General features: G+C 45.8%; 1 protein-coding gene across 1 annotated transcript in view; it reads right to left on the bottom strand.

Annotated features, from left to right (window-relative positions):
- Positions 1–24,160, bottom strand: part of Clcn4 (chloride voltage-gated channel 4) — a 65,790-nt gene that overhangs the window by 26,627 nt on the left and 15,003 nt on the right. Inside the window, exons 3-6 of the mRNA XM_042680523.1 lie at positions 14,996–15,150; positions 12,422–12,521; positions 6,258–6,445; positions 4,125–4,247 (exon numbers count right to left, since the gene is read on the bottom strand). Of these exons, the coding sequence (XP_042536457.1) occupies positions 4,125–4,247; positions 6,258–6,445; positions 12,422–12,521; positions 14,996–15,139 (555 nt within the window). The 5' untranslated portion in view covers positions 15,140–15,150. The remainder of the gene's footprint in view (positions 1–4,124; positions 4,248–6,257; positions 6,446–12,421; positions 12,522–14,995; positions 15,151–24,160) is intronic.

Below are 24,160 nucleotides of genomic sequence, written 5' to 3'. Positions count from 1 at the left end.
TAGTGGTAGTTGGCCTAATTGAGCTTGTGCTCTGGGGACCTCAGATCCCTTTATTTAAGGGATGTTTTATTATGCCTGCCACAATCCTGCCCTTTTGTGTTGCCTTGAATAAAATTATCTATAATTTTTTGTCAGTTAGTTAATGTGGATTTAGACCCCAGGGTATAGTTTAAAAGCGTAATACATACCATTTAGAAAATTACAAGAATCTAAATTATCTGAGCCTTTGCCAGCCATGACATGTAGTGAAATGAACAATATAATAGGTATTTTGTAATTCTCTAAAATGATTTTATGAAATTGTCATGATCAAATTAGGAAGTAAGGAGGGCAAATTCATTCCCGGTAGATGCCAAAATTCAATTGCTTTCTTTAATTTGAATTCATAGAGACCAAAGCAATCAGAACCTTAACAAAAATGTATGGCTGTGGATTTAGATGATGCAACCCTTAAAACCAGAACTCTTTGTGGTTGATAAATATCTGTATGAGTGCTGGTATTTTGTAAGAAACAGAAAGTCAATGCAGAGGAAGTGGCGCTATGGCTCAAGTGGTAAAGCTCTAGACTCAAGCTGAAGAGCTGAGGGACAGCACCCAGGCCCAGAGTTCAAGGCCCATGACCACCACCAACAACAACAACAATAAAAAGAAAATCAATGCAGAATAAGTTCCCAGAGGAAGTGAGTTCTTAGATATCTGATCATGGGTCTATTAATGAGGCAAACAGGATTAGAAAGTGGAACAACCAAGTTTAAGAAACTCTGAGTGCTACCTTTAAAATATGACTTATAGAACCTAGGCTATGCATTTATTATACAATTTTTTTCCTCTAAATTTGCATTTAAAAATACTTCCAAAGGTATTTCCATTCTAAATATTACACATTTTAGATGGAAATGCTAGGGAGAATGAACACTTAAAGATGTACTTTGGGTTGGGGAGGTAGCTCAAGGGTAGAGTGCTTGCCTAGCATGTGTGAGGCCCTGAGTTCCATCCCCAGGTCAGTTAAAAAACTAAATGTAGCTAAACACATTGCATTCAAAGGCCATTCCTTTTGTTGTTGGTGGTGGTGGTTGTGGGGCTTAAACTTAGGGCCTGGGCGCTGTCCTTGAGCAGGTTTGCACTCCAGGCAAGTGCTCTACCACTTTAAGCCACAGCGCCACTTTTGGTTTTCCTGGTGGTTTATTGAAGAGTTTCACAGACTTTCCTGCCTGGGCTGGCTTTCAACTGTGATCCTCAGATCTCAGCCTCCTGAGTAGCTACGATGACAAGCATGAGCCACTGGCTTGAATGTTTTCCTTTATAAATAAATAATTATATTACATACTTCTATATAGTTTAAAAATGTCAATAAAACAAGCCCCCATGAACTATCCCAAGCTTAAGAAATAGAAGCGGGGATGCTTCTAAAAGCCGGGTGTTCGTCTCAGCTCTGCCTCCCAGCCCACACTCTTTCCAAGCATTTCTTTGCGTTATTGATCATATGATGGGTTCTTTAGTTTGGCTGTTTGTAGATGTTATACAAATAGAATAATACTTAACATATTTATGACTTCCTTCAATGGACATCACATGCTTGAGTTTGGTCCATGTGTTCCTTATCCTTTTGTCACATAAGGAACTTAAATGATCAGCTCAGCATTTGACCCCCTTTGAGTTCAGCTGTCACCAATACAGATGTCTACTTTGGACAAGAAGTCCAAGCAGCTTCTCAAAGACATGTGTGAGCTCCTTGTCTACCTATATGATCACCAGCTGAGCCATGTATCTCTGCTTCTTGAGGTGGAAGAGCCTTTTATTGCTGCTGCAGATTTCCTAACAGTTGCCCAATGAACATCTCCTTGTTTTGGGAAAGACAAGTCAAAAATCTCTATTAAAAAAAATCTCTATTAAGGGCTGGGAATGTGGCCTAGTGGTAGCATGCATGAAGCCCTCGGTTCAATTCCTCAGTACCACATAAACAGAAAAAAAACGGAAGTAGCACTGTGGCTTAAGTGGTAGAGTGTTAGCCTTGAGTAAATGAAGCTAAGGGACAGTGCCTAGAGCCTGAGTTCAAGCCCCAGGACTGGCAAAATAAAAATTCTACTAATGCTTTGCACCAATGGCTCATGCCTATAATCCTGGATATTGAGATCTGAAGATCGAAGTTGAAAGTCAGCTCAAGCAGAAAAGTCTGTGAGATTCTCATCTCCAACTAACAAACAAAAGCCAGAGGTGAAGGTGTGACAAAAGTGGTATAGTGCCAGCCTTGAGCACTAAGCTAAGGAGGAATACCTAGGCAATGAGTTTAAGCTCTAGTATTGGCATACCAAAAGAAAAAGCCTACTAGTGGGCAGTGGGATTATAAACTGGCCTCCAATAATGAGGGATCCATTTTCTGCCTAGTGTACCTTACTTCTGGTACCAAATAAAATACAGCCAGTTCTGCTATAACATTTGTTTCAAAACTGTAAATTTGATCCAATACTTTTCATACATTAGGGAAGAATTTAAACATGATGTCAGTTTTGTGTCTACTTATGCACAATTACCTCTGGGAGAAATACAAGGTGAATGCAGAAAATTACATCCAGTTGAACGGAGCCATGCAGGAAAACATAAAACACACATAGACTAGGTCACATGTGTGCTGAGAGGCTGTGGACCTCTATACTCGCTGTCATGGCTTCCTGCTGATTTCAGATCAGCCTCCTTCCTACCTTCACGGTAACTCAGACCACAACTGACCTTCCACCCACTTCCACAAGCCAACACCAAGCAGTCTCAACAGGTGACATGTTGATTGTGGTATTCACATGTCTTAGCCATGAAACTATGCTGATGTTTTTTTAGACTCCTGTCTTTTCCCCATGTATCACTGAGGAAGTTATTGCGCATCATGACTGGCTGACTCATCTTCCCCACGAGCCCTGTGATATTGAGTGTGCCATTTTTCATAGGGCCTTTTCAGAGTGTATGTGTCCCCTTAGAGAAGGTCAGTCTTATCAAGGCAATAGGATGGCAATGCAGTTTGATTTTTGGATTCCTGAAACAACACATTAAAAAGAACCCACCAGAAAACAGAGGCAGAGCTCAAGTGGTAGAACACCAGACTTGAGTGAAAAAAAGCCAAGCAAGGCTGCAAGGCTCTGAGTTCAAACTCTGGTTACTGTTACAAGAAGAAAATTGAGTGTGACATATTAATACTTTTTTTCCGCCTTTCCTGAAACAAGATCCCCTAGGTTTCAAGTTCTGTCTTGGGCGTGCCCTTTGACCCATAAGATCACTTCCCCCACACTGCTGACATGAAAGTGCTGAAAAAAATACAACAACTCTAAATGTCAAAGAGTATATTCTCGGTGCATTTTTTTGTGCTGGTCCTGGGGCTTGGACTCAGGCCTGGGCACTGTCCCTGAGCTTTTTTGCTCAGAACTAGCTGTGGTAGACTAGCTGTCTACCACTTGAGCCACAGCGCCACTTCTGGCATTTTGAGATTAATTGGTGATAAGAGTTTCATGGACTTTCCTGTCTGGGCTGGCTTCAAACCATGATCCCCAGATCTCAGCCTCTTGAGTAGCTAGGATTACAGGAGGGAGCCACTGGCTCCTGGCCACCAGTGCATTTTTTGAAGACTGCTACTACTTTGTCACCAGAAAAACAAGACATGGCAAAGGAAGGTAATCATCAGTGAAGTGCCTCAACAGCAATCCTCATTAATATAAGGTGAATGCCAGTACATCGGCGATACAGCCATGAGAGATTCTAGTACCACATCTAAGGGAGGGATCCTAATTTCTGTTCCCATTGGCTTTGAAAGTTAAGCCTGGTTTACAAAGAGTGGGTCTTAATCTGCTGAGAAGCAACAGTGCAAAATCCTGAATATAGAATATAGATATAGAATCCTGAAGTCAGAGTTCAAGGTTCAACACACCAGCTTGACCATGGAAAAGTTCCCAAACAAGTCTGTGCTTACTTACTTCTTCAACTGTTAAGGGAAGACAAATAGTGCCTACTTCCTTGACTAATTATAGGAATTAAATGAGCCAATTCATTCCAAATTCTTGTGATTATGCCTAGTATACTACCACTATAGAAGGAGTTGCTATTCCCACTATTGATAGAGAAGAAATTCAGTCATAACTCACCTCTGGTATACCAGAACCACAGGCGTATGGTGCAAATACTCGAACCAAGGAGACAGCCAGAAATGCGAAGAGTAGCGCCCACAGGATATACATCAAATAATTCAGAATGTAGGCACTGGCTCCCTAAACAGCACACACAAAACAAGGCAGAAAACATGAGGCATGGCAGATCCAAACAACAACCCCCACTCCACACCTTCCATTGGGAGAACAAAGTTTTGATGGGATCAGGCAGGTTTGTCCCTGTCCTTTGCAAACAAATGGACAGTGTGGCTTTTATCAGCTGTTGCTATTGCTATAGTTACTACATACAAACAGCACCAGGTGTTCCTCCAGGAGCTGTTTACAGAACTTTCCATGGGGTGGAATCTCAGCAGTAATGGAAAGCAGGAATGATGCTGGTTGTAATCATCACTTGCACTAGAGTTAATAAAAGGTGTGATGCAGAATTTCTGCCTCCAAGACTCTGGAAGATATGTTTTGTCTTGTCTGCGGTGGATGAGTTTCTCTAAGCTTTTATTATGGCCACACCCAGACCACAGCAAGCAACTAACTGCCAGTGAGTGTCAGAACTGAGTTTGTGAAAGACTGCTCCTCAAAGTGTAGTCCTTGGACCAGCAGCATCAGCATTACCTGGGAGCTCATTAGAAGCAGAGACTCTATCCTACCCGACCCAGAGCTGCTGAAGTAGACATTTGGGCCAAGGGTGTGGCACTAACAGTGAACAGGCATTATTAGAGGGGAGCTGCCTGATCATCTCCTTCAGAGGAATTCACTGGACCACTGAATCCAAAACATGTGATATGTGGAGAAGAGTTTTCTGAAACACACAATCTGGAATCTTTCAGGTAGAGATCTGATCCACTAGGTGAATGCCTCATTTTTCTAGGCCTCAGCTCTTTCCTACCATCTGGATTACTGGAGGAGCGGAAAGGAAAGAGAGATCAACCATAAGTCAGGCCACAGCCATGGCCACAGGTGGGCCTATTAAATACAAAACCATGCTCCTGAGACTGCACCACAGATACATATAGTCACGTCCTGTGTGGTGAGAAATCGGACCAAAAAATACCTTTCACCCACCTAAATAGGTACTTTTTTTCAAGCCTAAAAACAGCTTCTCGCTCTTTCGAACAGTAGTTTCTTGAATCAAAGTATAAATCAAAGTATAAACTGGTTGAAAAGGCAGATGGCCACATTTTTGCCTCCACCCCAAAACACAGACTGCAAGAAGGAGAGAAGAACTAAAAGATGGCACCCAGCCAGCCCACCTGTCCATTCGCATCCCCATGTAGAGAATTCCTTTTAGGAAATAATGGAGAGCACTGAGAAGGTGAGGTTTCAAGATCCCTGTCTACTTCTGAAATGTGAAGGAATAAATACTCAATTCTATTGAGAGGTTTAGAAAAATGGCAAAGTGCATTCCAAATATCTTTGCTTGTGGTACATCAGTCTTGTAGAACTTGGCCATCTAGTCCTCTCATCTAACTATCTGGTCCGTCAATAACCTCTCCTAGTCATTGTGGTAACTTCAGAAAACAACATTTCTACACAGGGCTGAAGCTCTAATTGCCATGACAGCAAGCACTCAATCTGTAGGTCATCACAATACCCACCATGACTGGACGTTCTTTTCTTTACAGAGGCCCAGAAACATCCTCTGTGATTCCATCAGAAAGTGTCATAGGAGATAACAGACACACAATGACACACCATGAGACTCACTAGGAAAGAAGGTGGACAAACTAGCATTTGCATATACTCCATATGGAAACAAAAAAGGGGGCAGTGACTTTTGAAGACACGCTATTATTTTTTTAAGTAGATATCACCTTTCCTCCTCAGTTAAAAGGTATAAAAATAAGCATGATCAAAACAACCATCACTAGTTTTTTTAAAAAGCCAAACTCTGAGGCTTCAAAAGAATATACAATGTGCCCGTGCAGCAGTGGAGGAGTACGGGCAGGAGGGGTTTCCAAGTGAAGTCTGAGCAGCAGCAGCTGTGGCAGGGCCAAGAGGCAAGCGCACCACGCTGGAGCCAAGACTGCCATAAGCAGGAGAAAGCTAAGGCATTCAGGAAGCTCCAGATGACAAAGGCTGCCAGCCAGGAGGATCTGCCCAGCAGCCACTCACCTCTGACTGATTCACCAGCAGCTCTGACCATTTCTGCCACAAGGGACACTTATCTCTGTCCTCAAAGGTGGTCTCATTGGATGTCCAGCAGCACTGCTCATGGCTGTACCAGAAGGCAGACAGGCAGACCCCCTCCTTCAGGTCTGTCATCCAGTCCACAGCAAGATCAATGACTCCAGCCAAGGTGCCTAGAAGAAGCAGACAAAGCCGCTGAGAGAAGTCAGTGCCCAGGACACAGCTCCCTGGGAGCCACATGAGGCTCTGTGGCTTCAATCAAGTAGGCAAAGTAAATGTCTAAATTCTTATCTCAAGCCGCTGGGGCCAAGGGACTTTTGGGATTCATCCTGATCTAAGAGGTTTCAAAATATATCTTATTTTCCTTCGTTGTACAAAGGAACTGCCAGTCCACAGAGCAGTTTCCGAATCCAGTGCCTCTGGATCAGATGCCACCTTTCCACATTCTCACCACCCTCCTACCCCACCCTTTCCCTCACTTTAAATTATGTACTGAAATTTTGGCCACAGGGTACAGTGCCCCTCGATCTGTGTCATCCCTGAAACATCTCCACCCCCACCTTTGACTCACCCCTGCCCTTATTTTCTCAATTCTGTTGTATAGACAATACATTCTTGCCTGCATTCCACTCGTTTCCCCTACTCATTCTTCTCCCCTTCTCCCCTTGCCATTTTTAATCGGGAATATATGCCCTGAAAAAATACATTGCCTCTCACCAGTGCTGGGACATCCCCAATGACCCCCCCACACACACACACACAGGACAGCAGCCCCGATTCCTAAATAAGTCCAGCTTTCCTACCAAGCAGATACCAACTTAGGAAAACCTCACATATTAGTCGTTTCTAGGTGAGTTTTTTTTTTTTTTTGGTTAAATTATGACCAAGGGGCTATGGGTCTTTATAAGTAAAAGATCATTATAAATGCTGACAGATCGATATAGGACAAAAATAGGAGTTCAGTGGGCCACAAAAGGCTGGCTTGGGTGTCTTTCCAGAATTCCCCATTTTACTCTGTTATAATACTTTCAGGTTTCCTTGTGGTTCAAACCTAGCTATGTCTTTATTACAGTATCAGTGTGATATTACCACCCAAAGCATACACATCAGTGCTACAGCTACTTTCATGCTGTAATGGCAGAATTGCATTTTGAGGTAGAAACAAATAAATACTTCCAAAAGTTACAGGTATTTATTCACTGGTTTTTTACACAAAAAGTTAGCCAGCCCCAGTTTTAGAACTCTACATCATTTGACACTGCTGACCACTCTGTCCTTCTAGAAACACTTCTTCCCATGGCTTCCACATCATTTAACTCTCCTGTCTTCCTGTCTCCCCCAATAATTCCTATTCCTCTATTCATCTTCTAAAAGATATCATTTCCTCTGACTGTCACCCTAAACCTTTTCTTTTTCCTTTCATACCATGCTCTCACTATAGCAACTTTATTTGTATACTTCTACTTGTTACTGGGTGATAAATCTACACCTAGCTTGGCCAGACACCTCCAATGCCCACGGCAGACATCACCAATCAATTGTAACCCAATATTGGATTCACCTTCATAAGGCTTTTTACATGCCCATGGCGGACCCTACTAATTTTAAACATGACCCATTCTGGTGGACTCATTCTTAAGAACTTTTTAAAATAAAACTCCAAGCAGTCAAATCCAATGAACAATGAACAGGAATCATCAAAGGATACATGCCTAATTGCCTCTCGTGTCTATAAAAACTCACAGTGGCCCATGCTGAAGTCAAGGATCTTGCTCTCAGCCTCGGCTCTGTTTCCAGCTGGGAGAAGGGCCCTGCATCCAGGGAGTTATGCCAGATAGAAACCAGGGTAAGCAGCCCATTTCCAAGCAATCACTACATCCTTGCCACTCCAGCTCTGAAGTTCCTCTCGAGTCACTTTGTTGACTTCAATTGCCATTCAGCCCAGCCTTTCAGGATGGTTTCTGGCTGGCTGCTACCAGAGACTCGTCTCTTGTCTCCCTGATCCAATGTTGCCCATTGAATGGGTTTTCTACACCGTGGTCAGACAAGCTTTCAAAAATACAATGAGTCAGGCACTGGTAGCTCACACTTGTAATCCTAGTTACTCAGAAGACTGAGATCTGAGGATTGTGGTTATAAGCCAGCCCAGGCAGGAAAGTCTTGAGACTCTTATCTCCAATGAACCACCAAAAAGCCAGAGGTAGAGCTGTAGCTCAAGTGGTAGAACAGTAGCCTGGAACACAAAAGCTCAGAAACAGCACCAAGCCCTGAGTTCAAGCCCTAGGACCTGCATACATACACACAAGAAGCAATGATCCAGCCTGGTGCTGGTGGCTCACATCTATAATCCTAGTTACCCAGGAGGCTGAGATCTGAGGATCACGGTTTGAAACCAGCTCAGGCAAGAAAAATCTGTGAGACTGTCATCTCCAATTAAATGTCAAAAAACTGGAAGTGGAGCTATGGCTGAAATGGAAGAGCATTGGCCTTCAGACAAAAGCTCAGGGACAGCTTCCAGGCCCTGGGTTCAAGCCCCAGAACCAGCACACATAAGAAAGCAATGACCCATACCACTTCCTTCAGAAAATCCTGCCCTAATATCTCATTGTTCTTGGGAGAATGCCTAAATCTTCAATAGATCCTGATGAGACCCCTAAACCCCATATCTCTCCAGTATTATTTTTTTTCTAACACTAATTCCTTATATTGCTCACTCCATGTTCATAGAATGAGACACCCTCTCCTCTCTGTGCTATGTCAGTAAGTACTACCCTCCCCCACCCCACTGGACAATCTCCTACTTAACTTCTAGATCTCAGCACTAAATGGCCTCCTAAAAGTTCCTCAAAAGGTTAAACACAGTTACAATAACACCAAGCAACTCCACTCCTGGGCATATACCCAAGAGACATGAAAACCTACATCCATACAAACACTCCTACACAAATGGTCACACCTGTGTTGTTCAAACTAGCCAAAAACTATCAGTGGACAGATGAATGAATAAGCAAAATATGGCCCATCCGTACAATGGCATAATATTTGGAAATTAAATGAGAAAGCTGAGCACTGGCGGCTCACGTGTAGCTATTCAGGAGGCTGAGATGCAGATGATCATGATTCAAAGCCAGTCTGGACAGAAAAGTCCATGAGACTCCATCTCCAAAACATCTAGCAAAGGCTGAGCTAGATGCATGGCCCAAGTGATAGAATACTAGCTGAGAAAATGAGCCAAACAAGCATGAGGCACCGAGTTTAAACCCAGCACTGACAAAAGAAAAGGAAAAAGAACGAAGTGTCCCATGCACTACAATAGGGATGCACTTGGAAAAGCTCTGCTGGGTGAAAGAAATCAGTCATAAAAGACCACATGGTGTATGATTCCATTTCTAGGGAATATCCAAAACAGACAGATGGACAGAGACAGAAAACGGGGTAGGGATGGCTCCAGGCCCTGGGGAAAGGGCGGCTGGAGGGGGGAGGGGGGGCCCCTTCCAAGCCAAGATTGATTATGGTGATGGCAGCACAACTCTGCGAAAACACTAAAAACCAATAAACTGTACATTTTGAATGGTTTAGTTGTATGTCATGTGAATTCTATGTCAATAAATCCATTACATACAGTCATGACACACAGCAAGGGAGGGAGGGAGGGAGACAGGCTCAGAGAGAAAAAGGGTGTGATTTTAGAGAAGTGGTCAGAGAAAGCTTCCAGTGGAAAATGATATTTGAATGAAGATCTAACAGTGATGGAGAAGTCCTGAAGATATCCAAGAATAAGACTCAATGACCCCCTCAAGTCCATAACTTTTCATTCATTCATAATCACATTATTCCAGGAGTTGAGGCCTCAGCTTTGTTCTATGGTACAACAGCACCACCTGGTGGCAGATTCTACCAAATCCCTTGCAGAGGAGTTGTAAGGTTGTTCTATCAAGAGAGTCCAAACAAGGTTATTTTATCAAGAGAGTCCAAACAAACAGTCATGGGGGCCACTGAACAGGCCATGGTTAGAACACTGGCTCCTCTCTACCAGTGAGACCAGTGAGGTAAGGGCGCAGTTCACTAGATTTCCCTCCAAGATGCACCCAGATTCAAAGACCACTTAGGCCACCTGTCTACTATTCTGCAGTTATCTGTTGTCAGTACGGGGGGTGTGGGGAGGGGGGCTGTCCTCTCAGTATTTCTACCCCTGGCTGCACCTGAGGATCATGGAGGGAAAGGGAAACGGTGTTTACTCGTTGCCAGAGTCCTCTCTAGAGAGACTTTAGCTGACGGCTGGGCAGCAGCAGATGTTTGGTTGTCTGGATAAATCCTCCTGAATGAACGGATGGATAGTGCACATCTCATGAAGCAGCTGGTCACAATCAGTTGTGCTCAACACAGTCAAATGGGGCCCCTAGTTTAGTCAATAAATATAAGCTGTACTGTTCGCCCTAGCAGGATGCCAGAAAACCTATTCCAAGTTCCTTCATGTCCCCTATTTATGTCTCCTTCCTAAGAGCCAAGAAGAAAGATAAACTGTAAGGTTTAAAAATCCCTCCTACACAAATGCAGCAAGATTCACAGCAAACTCCCACCATGCGTACTGTTGAAGATCTTCCAAGAAGCAGCCAGGCAAAATCAGTGGCAGAATAACTGCATCCACCGAGCCCAGTTTCCCTCTGTTGGCTGCCATTACATATTAGGGAATGTCACTGGGACAGGAAGGACAAAATGAGACATGGATAGGCAGCTATGGCGATTAGTAGAAAAGGACCTCCTCTATGAAATGCTACATGCAAGCACCTCAATTATCTCTGGATAATTAAAGATCACCCAGAAATTTCTCTTTTTTAATAGTAAGAAAGCGTGGAAGAGCTTTATTAAGTCAACAAAAAAGCAAGCAGACAGACAAACACACAGAAGGGCAGGGGCAGAAATTTCTTTAAAAACCTTTTTTTTGTACAAAATTCCATCTGTACCCAATTCATGTGCTATCTTCCTTACAGTATTTGCTATATTCTGCCATATGCCATCAATTCTCTGATCAATTCTCTTTGCTTAATTGTTATATTGTTAAATGTATGGGATTTTTTAAAGGATATCTCTTCAATGTGCTCAATTCTGGGGGGCAGGGGGAAAGAAAGGTTAGACAAAGAAAGAAGGTTCTAGGCTGGCCTAGAATGCATGATCTTCCAGCCTCTGCCTCCTGAGTATGGGGATTATAGGCATGCACAACCATACCCAGCTCAATTTTTTTATACTTAGACATTAATCTTCATACCCTCAGGAAATAATTGCCATGAATTTGGTTTTAAAGGGATAAGTTTGCACCTGGTGCCGGTGGCTCACGCCTGTCATGCTAGCTACTCAAGAGGCTGAGATCTGAGGATCATAGTTCAAAGCCAGCCTGAGCAAGAAAGTCCATGAGACTCTTATCTCCAGTTAACCACCAGAAAAACCAGAAGTGACGCCATGGCTCAGGTGGTAGAGCACTACTTGAGCTGAAGAGCCCAGACCCAGAGTTCAAACCCTGCAACTGACAAGAAAAGGGGGGAGGACAAGTTTGCCCTCCAAATATTCATTTATTCTGGAAACATCTACTGCTCAGAAGATGGCAGTGACATTATAAAAGTAAAGGGTGTGCAGTCTCTGAGCTATGCAGTGTAAGGGCTGGAGAGAGTTCTCCTGGGCCTACCTCAGATTTTGTGGGTGTCTAGTATTATTTTGGGTATTGTAGGGTACTCAACATTCTTTTGGGGATAGCAAATGAGTATTAAAAGCCCCTCTCATGGGATTCCTGATGAGTGAACATCAAAACCTTTCCATATCTGTTGCCCCTTACATAAGCAATTACAATGAAATGTAAAGTGTGCTCTCGGTAAAGGCCAGGGTGGTAACAGCGCGTGTGTGGAAAGCGCCAGCCAGCATTGCATTGTAGTCACAGCTCTCGGCAAGCCACAGCCGGACTTCCTGCCTTGGGCTTATGATCGATTTTAGGCTAAATATTGGTTCTGTGGCTTGCTCTTAGACACTTCAAGTCCTAAACCCCTTGCATAGAGGTAGAAGGGAAGCACTTCACCATCGCAATGTCCTCCCAGACAGTGGCATTCAGAGGCAGCAGCAGCCGTGGCTCTCCAGGGAGTACTGTGCACCTCTCCACATACCTGCCAGCAGCCCGATGAGCAGCATGACCACCCATCCTGACCAGGCATCCAGCAGACTCTTAATGAACTCCCAGACGGACTCCTTGCTCTTGCTGGTTATCTGGAAATGAAGCAGACACAGCCTATTTTCCAACTCAAACTGCTTCTCAGGAAACAATTTCCTCAGGAACCAAGACCGATGGAGAAAAATGAACCTCATGAAGCAGCAATGTCCCATAGCGATTAAGCGGGTTTTCAAGTTTACAGAGCTCCCTCCACAAGATGCCAGCATGGTCCCCAAAGAATTAGAGCACTGGCAAACTCATATCATTTACAAAGCATACTAAGTGTGATTTGCAGCTGTAAAATCCATCCTTAACCGAGACAGGGATCCCGCGTCACCAGCGTGAATATGAGCGATATTGTAACTTACCCATGGCTGGGCTGGTCACTGAAAAACCTATTCAACAGATTACAGTTCTTAGTTTTGTTTTCAACATTACATTTTAATAGCAAGAACTCTGACTCCAATAGCATGGAGTTTCCAAGCAGGTAGCTGCACGTTAGCAAAGGCCTACACCATGCACATCACTCCCTCTCTCTGATCCCCTTTAAAGACATGGCTGCAAACATTTCTGGAAAGGGCCAAAGTTAGCGTAAGACAGAACTCAGCTTGAAAAATTAACTACAATGAAAAGGGGCTGGGGTCATGGTTCAAGGGGCAGAGAGCCTGCCTAGCAAGCATGAGGACCTGGCTTCACACTTCAGGACTCCCTCCCTTCCCACCCACCCCCAAAATAATATGGGAAGGAGCAAGGATGGGTGACATCCAATCTAACTCCATTTCCCACATGAGAGCCCCGCTTTCTGTCCTGCTCTGGAGTGAAGCTTCCCCTTTGAGCACGTTCCTCCATGGTGGAGTCTGGAGGGTCTCGTTTCTCACCAACCTTCAGGAAATAACAGGACAGTCACACTCGCCAGTCACTTGTCACCCTCCTCTGATGTCACGTTTTTGGGGTCACCCATGGTCCCCACCTTGTTGGCTTGCTCCCACCTGATTTGTCTGAGGAGGCCTTAGAAGCAGCAGCCCCTCCCCGGCCACGCCCTCCCCCTCTCCCACACCCCTCTGGGCTGAGCCCCTCCTTCACCCCTCCCTGCTTTCTCTGAGCCTCTGGCTCCAGCTTCCCTCCCACCACCCCTGCACCTAGGACTGGTGATTTGCACAGGGCCCCCACTGCTTCCTCTTGGTCTCTGCGTCCCCGGCCACCTAGGCCCTTCCTAAAGCTTCAGCACCTCTGTGGCGTCGGGAGCTCCCCTTGCTCCCCTCCACCCTGACTGTATCTTGGAACCGCAGAAGGCTCCACGTGCCTTTGTCAGCAAAGGCGCCACCCAGGGCGGGCCGCAGCCTGCGATCCCTTGACCTCCTTCCACTGCGACCCCAACTCCCCCTCCAAGGCCTTTCAACAGCCCCTCCGGACACTGCCTCACCCTGACCCCTTTTCTTCGTCATCCTTCCTGGCCTCGGGGAGACTTCCTTCTTCCTTTACCTGCATGAGCCTCGCAGTGCCTGTCCCCTGCAAAAAGCGCGCTTGCTGGATTCCCCCACAAAATGCGCATTGCGCCTCATTCCCAACACAGCCCTGCAGCCCCCTTTCCACACCCGACCCGACCGCCAGACCCCACATTCCTGGGATTGCCCAAGTGCACCAGCTTCCCCCTCCCTCTGACCAGCAACCCCCCCAGCAGCATCCAAGACTCCGCTCAAATGCCACCCTGCCCGAAAACGCCTCTGCCTGCCATCCCTGCGAACAATCCCACTGGCACTTGGCCCCAAACCTCACCATGGCCCATTCCAGTAGCACCGACTGCTAACCAAATGCCAGGCACATACTCTGGCTTCTCTTCAGATCGTATAAATCTTTCACCTTTTACCAAATGCCAGGCATTTTCATACCTACACGAGCTCATTGACTCTTCAGGCATAATTGTTTCCATCCTTGTTGGCAAGAAAGAGGGCCCTGAAGAGGCTGCCCCAAAGTCACCCAGTCCCCATTCTGGAAAAGCCCCTTTGCCTCGCCCCCACATTCCCCCAGGACGATCCAAATTCCACCCAAAGCACCTGCTATTGCAGTGTGCTAGCTCTGTCCAGGCCTCCCCCACCAGCCCCTCGTGTGTCTGTAAGCATTATGCTCACTTTGGTCCTCAGCTCCACCCAGACCTGAGCTCCTCCCAGCCCTGGAGTTCCTGCCGTACAGCTGGCCCCTCCCTCTCTCCACCCAGACCCACCTGAGCTCCCACCTACCTTCCCACCCTCAGACCCTGCTGCTACCTAGATAGTGGAGGCTGCCATGCGCAGCCTCTGGGGGGGGGGGGGGAATATGGCTCCTCTAATAAACCTTGTACTAATCTTTCTCCGGTGCCTGCCTGCCTGTCTCCGCGTGCTTCCCCGGGATGGCTGTGTGGGATCCTTCAGTCTCCAGCCCAACCCAAAACACCCCACGGTGAGCCTCAGCCCCAGCCCCACACCCATGCCTAAAATACATCATGGCCGTTCCCAAGAGTCTCCTTCACCCAGCCTTGCAGGGAGCCACTTACCTTTCTGTGTCTGTCAGTGTCCCGTGACTTTTCCCGCAGCCAGTCAATGGTATGGAAGTCCTCGTAGGTTCCCACGTCAGGGAATGGCTCGTCGAGGAAATCCATCAGGTTCCCAGAGCCGCTCATGACCCCTGCACTGACCATGCTAGTTACTCCTGCAAGAGACAAAGAGTTCTTCAGAGTATCCCACAGGGCTGGACGCTCAGCACAGGGACAGTACTGGCCTAGCATGTGTGAGGTCCCAGGCTGTAGCCCCAGAAAAAGCCATAAGCAGGACGACCACACAGAATGATGGATCCACAAGCTCCATTTTGTCATATAAGGAAAGCCCATTTCATAGGGTGGCATGAACTCCTGATACACACATTATTCTAGATTAATCTCCAGAGAATGATGCAAAGTAAAAAAAAAAAAGTCAATCTCACAAAGGTTATCTATAAAAGAGTTATATTTTTGTCATAGTTGTTTTCTAGGAAGCCATCTTGAACACAGAATTACAAAATGCTAACCAGCTGCTCCTAAGAGAATCTAGGCTTAGGTTCCTGTGAGCCTTGGGTCATGGCTCTTGCCAACCTGTAGATGCATAGCCTTGTTTTCTGGGTGCTTCGGTAGAAAGATGCCTTGTTCGAAACAGATTGTTCACTCACTAGTGCTGAACCGGCCAATTCAACTGCTGCTCTTGCCTGAATGAAGTTTCTCCAAGACACATATTTTCTGCAGAAGGCACACTGCCATCTCCTCGCCCACAGCAGAGCTGACAGCACTCCGGCATTGCCTCGAGGACCACTTTAAAGAGAAAAGCTAGCAGCCAGAAAGTACAAAATGTAAAAAGCAAGGCACTGAAGACACACAAAAAGGAGCCTTGTTGACAGCCCGAGAGGAACTACAAAGACACAGGGTCACTTCTCCAACCTCAGCTGAGCGCGGGCTTCCGGCAACTTAAAACAGTTTGCCACCCGGAACATGCACATGTGTGTAAATGACCTGGAAAGCACCACACATAGTTCGAACCTTGAATGTCACTGAAATACCACCTACTACCAGCATGATCCTCAGGGTGGTGTTGTAGGGAAGAAGTGAGGCCTTTAAGAGGTGGCGCCTACGGGGCAGTCCTTGGGTGATTAGGGGTGTGTCTCCGCGGTGAATTGTGGGAGCTCCAGGTCCTTCCTCCTTTATGTCCCAGCTACCATGTGAACAGCTGTGCTCCACCACTGGTTCCTGCCACCAACTGCTGCCTGGCCACAGGTCCAAAGGGGCCAATTTATCACAGACTAGAACCTCCAAAACTCAGCCCCAAATAACCCTTTTTTCTTTTATAAGCTGATTGCCTTAAGTATTTTCTTATAGTCACACAAAGCTGACTAACACTGAGGGTTACAAAAATATATTAACAAATAGGCCAGTTGGCAACTAGGGTCCATTTCTGAAACACATCATGTTTTGTAAAAGGAAGACATGGACAGAGTAAGCCAGAGGAGCAGATCATTCGAAATGAACAGGTCATTGGCTCCCCTGGGAGGCAGCCTATGCCATCGTCATCAGGGACATTGCAACTGTACAGTAAAAACATGTGCAAGACTTTAATTCACTAGTTCAACCCCACTCCACCTGGCAAGCCACCGTGCTGACAAACAAGGGAGCCAAGTATCATGCAGAGCTGGCAACATACCTAACCCTGGGCAAGAAGTCCCAGATGCAGACGTTCACCTTTTTTAAGAGCCAAAATGGCTCTTGCTGCCGGGGCAATAACAAAGTTGAATGTCCCTTCCTGTGGAAGATAGTGATTCCATTCCCACGATTCCACTCCCACCACTTGGCTCCTCTTGCTTGGAAAAGAATTCCAAAGGAACCTACTCACTGTCCACATTCCACCACCAACAGAGTCTGACTTCCAGATCATACAGGAGCGATTTTGAGATGAAGAAAATGCTTTGCAGCAGGACCAATGCTCACCCCATTTAGCAAGATACATAAATAAAAATAATAACTACAACAACAACTACAATAATACACTCTGACAGAGACAAGAGGTTGATAGATGTACTAAATAAACATTGCCTTGGCAAAAAACAGGGAAATTTGACTTATAGCTTAAAGAACCACAAAAGTGCTGGACTCAATGGTTAAAACATCGAACGTGGTTATAAAAATGAGTGCACACTTCTCCATTTCTTTATAGATTTATATATCTAGAGGACTCAACTATGACCTTATGAAACTGAATTTTAATCAAATTGAGAAGTCACTACGGGCAAAGTAGGGTAATAATCTTACAAGCAATAAAATGGCTACCGTGATTGATTTATTGACCACCTGTGCAACTCAACTGCTTTCAAACTTTTCTAGTTGGAGTTCTGAGCCGTGCCAAGTTGAAAACTATACCTGCTGATGGCTACCCAGGGAAGAATCACATTGCATAAGTCAGTAGCCACCAATAACCTAACCAGTAATACAAGGGAAGGAATCAAATTAGAAAGCAGGGATTTCATTCCCATTTTTACAAACACAAGATAGTCCTGTTCTCTTATGATATGTGACAAAGAAAATCTCTGATGGGAAAAATAAGATGACAGGCTGTTGACCCACAGTGCCAAGCCCAGGCAGGTGGACATTCTATTAAAGAGAAGTTGATACTGCCTGAAATTTAACCAAATCTCTACTTGAGCAACTATTCCAGGCAATAATGCCTGAAACAGAAAGTCCAGCTGGAAACTCTGACAGAGCAAATCATGGCTATGACCATTAGATACATAAGTGGCAGATAAAAATGAACATAATCTAACCAACAGCCAAGTTTTGGGTGCTTCCCTGGGGATCCAAAGTAGGTGGTATCACTTCTGAATTGAAGTTAAGAGCTGCACTAAGAAGATATAGAGACAGAGAGGTGGGGGGAGGGAGAGGGGGAGGGAGAGAGAAAGGGGAAGGGAGAGGGGAAGGGAGAGGGGGAGGGAGAGGGCGAGGGAGAGGGGAGGGAGAGGGAGAGGGAGGGCACACTAAGTAAAGTACAGGAAAAAGGCATCTGGGTGAGAAACTGGAAGGAACACTCCTCTCTGCGACCCAGAGGGGAGATGCAAATAGAAGAGAAATGCAATCTACACATACACGGGGGAGGGCAGCAGTGAGTGCGGGCAAAGGACTTGCTACCTGAGAAATAAACCTGGCCTCTGTGTCATGTCAGTATGGTACAGGAGCCCCTGATTCACAGAGTCATTTGCATCTGAGAAGGGGGTCCCTGGGTCCCCTCATCTGATTTTTACTACTTCTCCCCAACCAGTACCTTTCTGCTGGTAGATGCCACTTTGGCTTACAACCGTAAAGCTATAGTTTCCATAAGGATAGCATCCTAGAGCCTGGATATGAGATTTCTACTTGGATGGAATCACTTAGAACAAGGCTCAGCAAACTTTAGTCACTGGCCAAATCAGATCGCCTGATTGTGTGCATCAACTTTAACTGGCTCGCAGCCATGATCACTTGTTTACATATTGTCTTAATGTTATAATAGTAGAATAAAGTAGTTAAGACAATGACATGGCCCATAAAGCCTAAAATGCTTACTATTTGGCTCTTTATAGATTAAAACAAAAGTCTGCTAACCCAAGATCTATATAGCGAGTGGTTTTAAAAATGGCCCATATTCTCCATCCCGGCCTGGATCTACCATCTTTTCCATGGGAAGTCGTGATTTCTCTTCATTAATACCTGGCGCGTTTCTCTTTTCTTGAATCAGGGATGGTCTCGTGACATGTGGAAAAGCCAGCGTGTACATAGCCTAGATCCCCAGAGGCAAGGGAGCTTTTTCCTCTCAGACCTTATCCATCTTGAGAAGCAGTCTCAGCTAGAATGCTGAAAAGGTGATAGAACCCACAGTCTTGAGTGGATCAGGTCAGTGAGCCCATCCCACACCCCTGAAGCCCAGCGGACCACAGACACACGAGTGAGCCAGCACTGGCCCAACCAAACCACCAGCCAGCCTGGTGTGAGAATAATGCATACAGTTACTGTGGGATAGGATGTGTAAATCCCTGGGTTCAATCTCCAAACCCAAGGAGAAAGGTTATCATTTTGAAGCCTTGAGTTGCTATTCACAGCATCATAATCCTGGCTAATAGCTAGGATTTACTGGGGCTCTGAGGGAAAGGAAAATGAAGACAAAGTCAACTCTGTAGCAACCCCAGAGAAAAACCAGAGCAACAAGAAATGACAAAGCCACCCACAGAGGTAGGATAGAATGGAATTTGCCCTAGTTCATGCTGGTGGTATCTTGCCTGATAGTCTCTCTCTAACTCAATCATTATTTACCTTCAAAGGGACTTGGGAAGGCTTGCAGTACACCCAGGTCTTTCATCCAAGCCCTTAAGGTAAAAAAATATCTGAGCTGGGCACTGGTGGCTCATGCCTATCATCCTAATTACTCAGGAAGCTGAGATCTAGAGATCGTGGTTCAAAGCCAGCCCAGGCAAGAAAGTCCATGAGACTCTTATCTCCAATTAACTACCCTTGAGCCAAAGAGCTCAGGGACAGTGCCCAGGCCTTGAGTTCAACCCTCACAACTGACAAAAAAAAATCTGTAGGTTTGGCCCCAGCATGAAGCCCCCAAAAGGCCAGGATCAAAGTCTGACAAGGTGGTAAGACCCTGTCCAGCAAACTCACCTCAACTGGACCAGAGCCTAAGACAAGCATGAAAGTGTGATAAGCATCAGTGATGTAATCTAGGCCTTTGATGTTGAAAGCTACCCTCAGAATGGGGATCTGTACCATTTAAAGGAAGCGTACACTTTGCCGAGTTGGATGTTTGCAAAAAAATATCATGGGTTCTACAAGATGAAAGAAAGCAGGAAATCGCCCAGATAAGGGCGGAGGAGAGAGCCGAAGGGTATAATCAAGGCTTCTCTACATAGAACAACCCGCCCTGGGGCTCACCATAGGTCTCAGCATGGCTCACCAAAAATGTCACACAGAAAGCCAGACCTGAATGACGTCCTGGCCTTCAACTGCTTTCCTCTCATCTTCCTGGAAAACTCAGCTTCACCCGCTAGAACCCTGTCCTGAATTTGCACCTGTTTCCCCAGAAAGAGTTAGGGACATCTCACTTGGTCATCCTGCACAGAGCAAAGCAGGATAATTCTAAGGAAATCAGATTTTTCAGAACAAGCTGGCAAAAGCCCCCAAGATCGCCCCCCAGGAAGCCCCCCCCCAAGCACCCCCTCCCAGCCACGGATAGTGTGGCGCACAGCCGTCCCCCACAGCCCAGCGCGGGCTCTGTTGGGAGTGAGCAAGTCCGCATTCGGGTGCAGCCCCATAAACTGCTTCACCCTTCGTCCTGATCTGGCTGCATCCTGGGGAAAGGGAGACTGGAGTTGAGGTCCCGGCAGGGGGGTGGCCGCAGCGCGGGACCCCGCCGATCTCCCGCATCCATGAGCCTCTTATCTCCAATGGACCACCAAAAAAGCTAGAAATGGAGCTATGGCTCAAGTGGTAAAACACTATAAAAAGATAAAGGACAACACCCAGGCCCTGAGTTCAAGTCACAGGATGGCGCGCGCGCGCGCACACACACACACACACACACACACACACACACACAATTAATTCTGTACTCATTGCCACTCTGCCTTCCTGAGCAACCCTTATATATATTCTATCTGTGATTTTGCCTATTCTGCACATTTCCCATAATGGAAATCATGAAAAATGTGGCCTTTTGTTCCTAGCTTCCTTCATTCACCATCATGTTTCCGAGATTCTTCCACAGTGGGGCATGCGCCGGTACTTCATTCCCTTTTTATTGCTGTATGGTATTCCATTGCTCCACTAGATCACATTTTGCTTATGCATTCAATACACAAGTAATTTCTATTTTTTGGCCATTATGAATAATACTTAGGAACATCTATGTGAGGTCTTTCTGTGACACATATTTTCATTTCTCTATTTCTCTTATTTTCATGTCAGAAGAAATTTCAACGGTTAATCTTCTGAGGAGCTGCCGGACTGAAATCACCTCCGTCCTCTCCCTTTCCTTCCCTTTCCTCCTCTTCCCTTCCCCCCACCCCCCGCTTCTTTCCTTTCCTCTCCTCTCCCCTTCCTTCCCCTCTCCTCTACTGCTATCCTCTCCTCTCCCTCCCCCTTCTCCCCCCTTCTCCTTCCTTTTGCCTTGCCTTGCCTTTCCTTTCCTTTCCTTTTTCCTTTCTTTTCCTTTCCTTTCCTGTTTCTTTATCTCTTCTTTTCCTGATGCGGGACCTCATGCATACTAAGCATGTATTCTACTACTGAACCACGTCACTAGCTCTTGGAATCCTCTTTTTTGGAGTGAGGCAGATGCGAGATACAAACTTAGAGCCTTGAGCTTGTTAAGCAGGTGCTCTACCCCTGAGCCATACACCTGCCCTTTTTGTCTTCGCTGTTTTTCAGGTAGAGTCTCTCTTTTGCCCTGGTCACCCTCAGACCATGATCCGCTTAACTCTACTTTCCAAGTAGCTGAAATTATAGCATGCACCACCACCTGCCATAGCACCACTTCCTTTTTTTTCCTAATGGTTAATTGGAGATAAAAGGCTCTCAGACTTCTTGCCCAGGCTGGCTTTGAACCGTGATCCTCAGATCTCAGCTTCCTGAGTAGTTAGGATGACCGGTGTGAGCCACTGGCACCTAGCTTTGAGTAAGCTTTTCATTGAAGTAAATGTTTATTCATAAAAGACAAAAATCACAAGAGTACAGCTCCATAAATTTCACACAGGGAGCGCATGCCCATAACTAGCACCCAGGTGGAAGAAGTGAAGGTGGGATGGGGAAGGAAGGGATAGTAGGAGAAAAACAAAGGAGGGGTAACAATGCTCAACAAGAAATGTGCTCATTACCTTACCCACGTAACTGCAACCCCTCTGTCTTCTTAGCTACTCTCTGAGGATCATGGCTTGAAAGTAGCCTAAGCAGAAAAGTCCCCATGAGACTCTTATCTCCAATTAACCACTCAAAAACAGGAAGAGGATTTGTGGCTCAAAGAGGTAGAGCGCTAGCCTTGAGCAAAAGAGCTCAGGGACAGTGCCCAGGCCCTGAGTTCAAGCCCCACAACTGACCAAACAGAAAGGTTCCTCAAGCCAGGCACTACTGGCTCTTGCTTGTAATCCTAGCTACTCAGGAGGCTGAGATCTGAGTGAGGATCACAGTTCAAAGCCAGCCTGGTCAGGAAAAGTCCGTGAGACTCTTATCTCCAATAAACAACCAGAAAACCAAAAGTGGTGCTGTGGCTTAAGTGGTAGAGTGCTCGCCTTGAGCTGAAGAGCTGAGGGACAGCGCCCAGGCCCAGAGTTCAAGCCCCATGACTGACAATTTTTTAAAAGGCTCCTCTTGGTCCTCTGAGCCCTCACGCTGCCTGTTACTAAGAGCCAATGCCGCCCACACGCCCACACCACACATTCCTCTTGTGTCACCTCTCCATATTTTGGGTTGTTGGTCTCTCTCGCCTTATAACAAGGCTCCACATATGTTTTCTGTTCATGGCCAGAGAGTAAATATTTAAAGCTCTGTGAGACATGTCATCTCTGCCAGGTCTACTCAACTCAGTAGTGTCATTCAAAAGTCGCCAGAGACCAGACACAAATTGATGGCTAAGGCTGTGTCTCAATAAAACTTTATTCATGGGTACTGAAATGCACATTCCATCTATCACAAATTATGATTTTTCTTATGAGTTTTTGCAGCCATGTAAAAATATAAAACCCACCACCAGGTACTGGTGGGTCACACCTGTACCCACTCAGGAGACTGAGATCTGAGGACTGAAGTTCAAAGCCAGCCCAGACAAGAAAGTCTGTGAGACTCTTATCTCCAATTAACTAGCAAAAAAAAAAAGATAGAGGTGGAGCTGTGGTTCGAGGGCTAGAATGCCAGCCTTAGGCAAAAAAGCTCAAGGACAGTGCCCAAGCCCTAAGTCCAAGCTCCAGGACCGGCACATTATATATATATACACATATATATATATATGTATGTATATGTACCTTTGCTAATAGACCATATAAAAGCAGGTGGTGGGCTGGATTGGCCCATGAGCTTTGCCAATTCCTGTTCTATTTTATTTGACTCCAGGAATAAGTCCAATATTTCTCTCTTCTACTATGGATGGATATTTGGGTGGCTTCCCATTTGGAGCCATTATCTAGCATGCTGCCATCATTTTTTATGCCTACTCATAACATGTTATGACCTCCTCCCGCCCCCTTGTCTGTGTGCCCAGGAGTGGCCAGGTGCCACAGGAACCTGAGAACTCCATGCTGTGCTAATTGCCAACTTCACTAACTCCGAGATGATTTGGACAGAGACAACAGAAAGCCAAAATTCACGTTCAGAGGTTAAAACTTCCAATCCACAAGGAAGGCTGGCCATCCCAGAGAAGAGAAAGCGGCCCGGGAGAGAGAAACACTGCTAGTAAATTCTCCTGTGGGTCTCACGAGCTTTTCCACGAGCTGTCTGCACACCTTTCTCCTTCCCATCCTCTCATGTTCACTGAGCTCTGATACTCGGGCTTCGAAAGTACCGCATGTGAAGAGCTGGATGGAGAGTGTCCTTGACTTTGTGAGCTATACAGTCTGGCAAAATGACTGCCATTACAGCACAAAACAGCCACAGACAATAGGTAAATGAAAGCATGCCTATGTGCCAAAAAGTCTCTACTTAGCACAGTGAGTAATGGAGTTGGGTTTAACGCAAGCCTTGAGTGGCTGGATCCCGCTTCATGCCCCCTGCATTTAGGCTCCAGTGTGAGGCACTAACACACAATACTCACCTTCCAATAGAGTCCAGCAAACCAATCATCATGATGTGCCGGGACGGGTACACCAATAAGCAGCCGCAGCCCTTCCTCACACGCTCATCGCAAGGAAGGAATGACCTCCCGGAAATGCAACGAGTGAACACCATTAGCAACATCTCAACCTTGGATTTTTGAGAGAAGCAAAAGAAGTTTCTAACAGACAAATGCACACATGCACATGCACACAGAGGTTTCTATAAGATCCGACAATTGGAATGGTTTCTCAAACTGATTAGTGCCCCTAATGCTTCCAAACTCCAGGTTCCTTAGCTCATAAGTGAAAATATATTGACCCTAGCAAAGGTTCAAGGTCATCGCAACTACAGTTTATAATATTGTAATATTTCTAAACC

Source organism: Dipodomys spectabilis, unplaced genomic scaffold (genome assembly GCF_019054845.1).
Source record: "Dipodomys spectabilis isolate Male_0828 unplaced genomic scaffold, ASM1905484v1 ptg000061l, whole genome shotgun sequence".
In the NCBI taxonomy this organism is placed as follows: Eukaryota; Metazoa; Chordata; class Mammalia; order Rodentia; family Heteromyidae; genus Dipodomys; species Dipodomys spectabilis.
This window is presented reverse-complemented; position numbering and strand designations above follow the sequence as displayed.